Genomic DNA, 7,903 nt, shown 5'->3' on the forward strand with positions numbered 1-7,903 from the left:
GTTTAATAACCCATTCATAGATCACTGCTCTCCCTAATGAATGGTTTCCATTTTCATACCAGGACCTGACTGATACTCAGGTTCTCAGTACATGACAAATGCAGCATTTTACCTCAGAATGCAGGAAGGGTGGAAAAAGAAGGAGCCTGTTGATTGCTTTCAATGCAATCCGTCAGTTCCAAAATAATCCAGAGCTAAACTGATGGTACCTTCCTAGATGTGCCAGGCCTGCACGAGGAAACAAACACAAGGAAAATCAACAAATTGATAAATAAAAGTAAAAGTAAGCTTGCAACTTTATAAAAATATCAGTATAAGAATTACATTTATATATTTTTTATATTATTCAGGGCTTGGAGGCTCAAAGTATATCTCTTTTGAAGATCGCCAATGGCACAATGACTGCTTCAACTGCAAAAAATGTGCCATCTCCTTGGTTGGCCGGGGATTCCTCACAAAACGAGATGATGTCCTCTGCCCTGAATGTGGACGAGATGCTTAAAGTGGGAAATCAAATCAAACCTGCTGTTGGCAATAAATGGTAGCACATTTCTGTAATCAAAAACATGTATGTAGCATTCAGCAAAGAGTAAGCATAGTCATCACCCTTTGTCAGGCACTCAGATATAATAGCCCAGATTTTGCAGTCAGCAGCAAAGCAATGACACTCCCCACTGGCCTCAAAGAAAACTGCACCCAAAGATCTAGCGATCTCTGTGAAGCAGATTTCCCCTTTCTCAACATATTGAGGAGGTACCTTGGCATGCAGCAGCAATGATGTCAGCAAGCCAATCACATTGAAGTATTTACACACTTCAAACCAGGGAGTTAAAGTACTTAGTATCCTTCACTATTGATCCACTTTTTCAGGCAGCAAAAGGATTATTATTAGATTAAGATCAAAGCGAAAATAAAGATAAATAAACTTTAAAAATAAGTCTTTGAAAATCTGTGGATTTTTAAATAATTATTGAGAAATTTGCTATTCTACAAATATTTAATCAACTTCTCAGGGCCAGTGAGGTGTTTAACAGTAATGATGAAGTTAGAACTCCATTGAAAACTCAGTTACACTCCTTTCAATAACATGAAATGGTGCTCCTAGCGCTACAAAGCTACGGGGCAGCCACTGAGGTTGTGGGAAGGCTCACCATCGACTGGGGGTGTGGGTGGCTGCGGTACCCTGTAAAATCCAGCCCACAGAAACACTGACAGCAACTTCTGTCTTTCCATGCGTATGTGTGGGTCCCAGAAATTGTTGTTGGTGTCAATGGAGTAATGATGAATGTAAGTTTCATCATCTTCACCACTGCAAAATCAAGCCACGGCAGTCTCTGAGATAAGTTGTATGTATGTAGCTCTCAGAAGAACCATAACAAATCATCCCTGTAGAAAATGCTCTATTTCCCATTGCTTTCAATGGCAGCTTTCTCGTAAAGGCGTTTTTACTTTGTTAAAGCAGCTAGATCAAATGTAACAGAATGCACAAGAAAACATATCTTCTATCGACTAAACAAAATGGGAAAACTGGTGTCGTTACAAGAATAAGCATGAGAAAATACATATTAACCACACAAGACTGTTTGCAACATTACAGGCAATGGAAGACAGCAGTTGCACAATTACTGTTTCGATTGCAAATAGGTAGATTTGGGAACTAATCATTTGTTTGTCACAAGACAATGCAAGCAATCTCTTTAAATCAAGACTGCATGTGGAGATTCATTTCAGTATACTTCATACTTAAACTATATTGCTTTATGATTCTGACACTAATTTTCATGTGAGATGTACTCAGTTGAATCTCAATTGGAGAAGAATGTTTGACTCTATTTTTGAAACTGTCTGTCCATTCTCACACATAAACTTCATCAAATAGTGCATCATGGTTTCAATGATGAGTTTATAACACTATACTGTGCAATGATGCTAAAATATGTATTAAACACAGAGTGCAGCAGCACATCTTTACTGCATGAGTTGTTAATTTTTAATTTTGTATGGTTTTATCTCTGCATTGTGGAAATCAAATCAAAAGCTGCATTTTACATTGCAATCAGCTATAAATGAGTTTTGAAAATTGTATATCTGAATATACAGATCTGGAATGCTGCCTTACAAACTGTCTCCCCCCCCTTTGTTCGTGTGGAACCCGCACCTTTTGTTTCCAAATATTCTTTCAGCATCAGGTGAGGATTTAACAGTAAGAATACACAGTCTGTGTCAGTGACACCTGATAGAAAATTGTGCTGGAATATGAAACATTTATTTATGGAGGCAGTTCTAACTAGTTTAGAAATTTAATGCAAGATAAGTAAGCTAGATTATTGAAATACAGATTTCTTTATTTAGTCGAAGTATACACGCAGGTAATACTAATTATGCAACTAAATTACTTTTATTTGTAGTTGAAGCAATTCAAGTATTTAGTTTTCTCTTTATTTGCTCATAAGCAGAAATAGTTCATCTCTATCTATTCTCCTTAAACATGCAATGAGTGGTGAGGTTTTCAAAAGTAGTCACAGAGTACCCAACCTCTGACATGCTAATGTAGCCATGGCATTGATATTCTTTTCAAAATAAGCTCCTGGTGGCCCCCATGATGATGATGGACAGCGATTTGTCAATTAGTGGTGGCAGTGTTGAAGGTCGCAGGAGATAATTGAGTATTTTCTGCCATTATGTGCAGTTGCTGCCCAAAGTCCTCATAGAGGATGGCAGTGGCCATATCGTGATCTGAAGAGTTGTGATTGACAGTGAGTACTATGTATTTGTCAGCTAAAAGCCTTGCTCCAGACCTTGTGATGGAGGTAAGATTATTGATGAAGTGCCTGGAGAGGATTGTGATGAGAACACTGCTGTGTGGAACTCTGGGCTCCGAAGATTGGCCTCTTGCAGCCATGGTCATTTGCTGAGATTAGTCTGACTCCAGCTACTGAGTTTTATTTTGACTCCACTGCACTTTCCCTCCACTCCCTGCACCCTACCTCACCCCAGCCCCCAGCCCACCATTACCCACAGCTCTGCTAGTTGTCCTTGACGTCGTACTCAGTCAATCCTCCCATAACTTCAAGAGAAACTGCCCTCCACTCTGCTCTGCCATGTCAGCATCAAGGCGTACCAAGCTCGGAAAGTAAAATGGCTATCGGTACATAAATCATTGTTAAGTAGGAGTCATCTGACGGAACTGCTGTTGACTTCTTCCATCACTTGGCAAATTATTGGGGGTAGATGGGGGACAAGATTTAGAGGGCTGGTATCTTATTCTCAGGTGTGCTTACTGCTGATCCTGACACTCACTTTTACATTCCCATTGAATGAGGGATCCCCCAGCTGAATGATAATCAGGGCTGGGCAGTTGACGATGACTCACAGCATCTCATGGGTGCCTGTCTTTAGATTGCTAGCTATGCCCTTGATTTTGTCCTACTTAGTCCTGCTGCCCGTGAGAGTCAGCTTTTTTCAAATCCAACAACTGTGCTGTTAAAATAAAGGCAGGTATCTGTGCATTGTGAATGCCGCATGAAGGTTGTAATTGCCAGTCTAACCATCCAGCTGCATCTTTCCTGTCAGTGTCAGGCTAAGCGAACAGTTTTACTGTGCCCACATTTTAAAATAAATTCCTTGTATATTTGGTCCTTTTATATACATACATATGGAGATACGAATCAAATATACAAAGGAATTATTTTCAGATCTTACCACTGATTATTCAAAAACAGCTGTGATCTACAGTGTGTGCTGTAACTGACTGCCTGAGAAACAGCTGACATACATTTTGCAATTTAGTAGGCCCTATTGTGCTAGAAATTGATATAAATGTATGATTCCATTCCTTTTCTGTTTCATTTTAGCAGCTTAGATCCTAAACATCAAGCTTTGAATGTTTTTTGATTCAAACAAAAGACACACACACCAAAAAGTACAGACAGTTCCTCCTGTGAAGTGCTTTGTAATGCAGCACTTATTGCTTTTGAACCTTTCAGACATGTGAAAAGCAGCGAGACATAATTTGTGTGATATCATACACACATTTTGCTGTTACTGCTTGATGCTGTCGGGAATATGTGGAAGTGCTTGTTATTTTATTTTAATTTTTGCCTAATTAAGTTCAATGTAATGGAATATATCTCATTTAAAAGAATATCTGCTTTATTTAAGATCTGAGTACCCCAGAGCTTTCTTTAAAATTGATAGATGTGCTTAGTAAGTTAAAATATTTGCATTTTGGGCAGCATGGTGGCGCAGTGGTTAGCATTGCTGCCTCACGCTGCTGAGGTCCCGGGTTTGATCCCGGCTCTGGGTCACTGTCCGTGTGGATTCTCCCCGTGTTTGCGTGGGTTTCGCCCCCACAACCCAAAAGATGTGCCGGGTAGGTGGATTGGCCACGCTAAATTGCCCCTTAATTGGAAAAAATGAATTGGCTACTCTAAATTTATATTTAAAAAAATATTTGCATTTTTGTGTTGGATATTTTGTGGTAAAGAAATGTACTAAACTGTAGAATGTTTTGCAATTTTAATTCACAGTATCCTTGGAAGCAACTAAACTAATGCAGTCTGAATAACTGTGATGGGCATAAAGTAGTCAAGAATCATGCTTCACTGTGACAAACAGTAGTGCTGATATGCTCTTTAAAGTGCAGCATCAATATCATCAGCTGTTTGTAAATGATGCATTTTGCAAGATGCAAAAGATTATTAAGAGTGGAAGTTGTCTGGCAGATTATATATTGTGCATTTGAGATTGTTGGCAAATTAAAGACAAGTTATAAGCTAATAAAAAGAAAGATAAATGTTAAACATGTAAAAGAAGTGATGTATTTCTCTTCCATATTCTTTTATAAGTGACAATTGTTCCTCTACCATTGAATATATATTGTGCAAGATTCTCTGGCCTCCCCACGGCATGGTTCTCAGCAGCGAGATCTTCTGGATTCCCATGGAATCCACTTCTCGCTGCTGGAAACCTGCAGCAGGAATAAGCCATCAGCGGGACTGGAGGATCACTCCAGCGTGAACAGCCAGAAGATATTGCCCATTGTTACATCCAGGTGAGGAGCTTTGAATGTTTTTTCTTCTTTTGTCCTCTCCCCATTTGACCTGAACAGAATCTTTTTGTTTGAAAAGGATATACTTGCAAAATTATTGAGTACTTAACTGTTTATACGCCATAGTCATAAAATAACCAATCGGACAGGGGTTACTTAAATTTAGCAAAGAAAGAAGTTAGCTTTATTACACATAAACCGATTGTGTAAAAGTAATAAGATACACAACAACTTTTATTTTATTCGTTCATGGGATGTGGGCGTCACAGTCTGGGACAGCATTGATTGCCCATCCCTAATTGCCCTTGAGTTAAGAGTCAATTACGTTGTTGTGGATCTGGAGTCACTTGTATGCCAGACCAGGTAAGGATGGCAGATTTCCTTCCCTTGTTTTTACGCCAATTCACAATGGATTGATGGTCATCATTAGGCTTTTATTTCCAGATTTTTTAAAAATTGAATTCAATTTTCACCATCTGCAGTGGCGGGATTTGAAACCTGGGTCCCCAGAGCATTACTGTGTGTTTCTGGATTACTAGTCCAGTGACAATGCCATTATGCCACCGCCTCCCTCTGTGCATGCGCACACACTCGAAGTCCGTGCACACACACACGCACAGTGTAATTGATAATATGGAAAAATGTGTCATTTGAAACATGGAAGTCTGGCAATATCTGGTCCAAGAGAAACATGAGAGAATGTAGGGAAAGATCCCACAAAGGGTTAACAGCAGCTGCCAGGGAAGGATTGTAAAATGCAGATATCCTTGGTCAAGCAGGCTGAGCAAACAAGACAAACAGGATTTTGAATGAAGCCAAAAACAATGGCTCACACCTTCATTGAAAGTAACTAACTTAGTAAGGATCTGGAAAAGAATGGATGAGTTCAGTTCTAATTCGAAGTGTGAAAATTTGCTAATACCAGGTAAATTAAAGAAAACTGGAGGCTCTCAGTCTACGAGAAACATAATTCAAAGCCAAAATCAAAGTCAAAATTGAGCTGAGGACACAATTGGAAAACAAAACTATAGAAATGACAGGAATTAAAAGTAACACCTCTTGAAGTCAAAGCATTTTGAACACTACAAAAGACACAATGTAATCAGATCTATGAGATGAGGTTCTGTCAAAATGAATGTTTAGACCAAAGATACTTTTTACAATCAAAGAGAATCAAGAGTTACTTAGCAATAAGGTCATAAAAACTAGATAACTGAGAAATATATAAAAACCCGAAGAAAGGGGACAGCGGGCAGAGCCATCTCTCACAGCTCGGTACATGGGAAAGATAGGACACAGCAACCAAGCTCATCAGCGAATACATCTAAAGAAGACCAGATTTTAAAAAGAAGATTGATTGTCAAGTTGGGCCTGAAGGTCCCTTCAACCAACCAGAAGGATCCAGAAGCAAGATCTTTTTACCTTCCTGTAAAGACAGTAATTGCAGCTTTTAAAAGAAAATATATAATAATAAAATAACTTTAAAACTTTAACCTGAAACAGTGGTTATTAGCCTACTTTACTTACTTAGCAACGCAGGACCCAAGATATCAATGCTACTGAGGGGTAAGTAGGTAAAATTCTTCGGTGAAGGTATGGGTTATACCGGGGGATAACTTGAAAATATAGTTTGACCTGAATAGCACCCACTGAAGCTTGCATCGGAGTCGGGGAGTGAGAATTCCTGTTCACCATTTAGAATATCGACCCTTTTTTTGGTATAGGGGGAATTCTAAGAATAATGCTGAGTTTTTAACTTCAACACACAAAAACAGATAACAGATGGGGAAGTAAAGGTTGCCCAAATCAGAATCCATAATTTGGTGACGTGGCTGGCTTCAGGCTAAATCCAGTGGTCTTGCTGTTTTCACCGCATGATCTTCGGTTTTCTACATGAGGTGGTTTAAAACTGAAGATAGATAATTCATCTTTTCTTCTGGAGACACAGCTATGGAGTTGAGTTCTTCCTTTAAAACTCCTACCAGCTGAGAGTCAAACAATAGCTTGCACATTGGGTGGAGAGAGCGAGTTAGGGAGGATCGTTTTCAGCTTCTCAGCTTCTTGTTCTCAATTCTGCTGTGAAAACATATGGGGTTGGATTCTCTAATTGGGAGACTAGGTCCCCACGCAGACGTGAAAACGGTGGTGGTTTACTCCGGGAAAACTGACGCAAAACGGCCACCGATTTGCCGTTTTGCTGGGGGCTAGCAGGGAGTCAGCATAGAGATCCCAGCTCCAGCTGCCGATACGGCCCTGAGCATTTCTGGGTTTGTAGCCGCGCATGCACACTGTGGGCGGGCAGCAGCTGTGCCATGCTTCATGGCGGACTCATCCCTCAGACCCAGACCACACAAATAGTCCCCTCCCCTTCGGCCACTCATGTGCCCCGGACCGCCAACCCAGAGTGCCCCCAGTCCCAAATGAAGTTCCCCCTTGCCTGCGGATCAGCCCTCCCCCAACTGTGGCGGCGCTGGACTGAGTCCGCAGCCATCACGCTAAGTTCCAACAGGTGAGATCACACGTGTCTCACGCCATCGGGAACTCGGCCGGTTGGTGACGGAGCATCGCGGGGCAGGCCTCAGGCAATGGCCTGAGGCCGTGGATACGCGGCGCGGTGCACTCCTAGAGTACGCTGCTTTTCAGGGGGTGGAGCATCGTGAAGGGGGCACCACCCCGATTTTGCCAACATCGGGATTCTCCACCCCCTCGACGAACGCGATCTCGGCATCGGGGAGCGGAGAATGCAGCCCATGTTTAAAACATGCAAAGGGTTGGCTTCCCTCTCCAACTGACCAGTAATTCAAACATAATCATGTATTCCAACTGTAACTTAATTAAGGTGAGGTCTGGGAA

General features: G+C 41.0%; 1 protein-coding gene across 11 annotated transcripts in view; it reads left to right on the plus strand.

Annotated features, from left to right (window-relative positions):
* Positions 1–4,802, plus strand: part of LOC140410857 (four and a half LIM domains protein 2-like) — a 191,374-nt gene extending 186,572 nt beyond the window's left edge. For all 11 annotated transcript variants that reach the window (XM_072499565.1, XM_072499568.1, XM_072499564.1 and 8 more), the window contains one exon: positions 351–4,802. In XM_072499565.1, coding sequence (XP_072355666.1) covers positions 351–502 — 152 coding nt within the window. In that variant the 3' untranslated portion in view covers positions 503–4,802. The remainder of the gene's footprint in view (positions 1–350) is intronic.
* Positions 4,803–7,903: the final 3,101 nt, after the last annotated feature.

This window comes from Scyliorhinus torazame, chromosome 4 (assembly GCF_047496885.1).
Source record: "Scyliorhinus torazame isolate Kashiwa2021f chromosome 4, sScyTor2.1, whole genome shotgun sequence".
Lineage (NCBI taxonomy): Eukaryota > Metazoa > Chordata > Chondrichthyes > Carcharhiniformes > Scyliorhinidae > Scyliorhinus > Scyliorhinus torazame.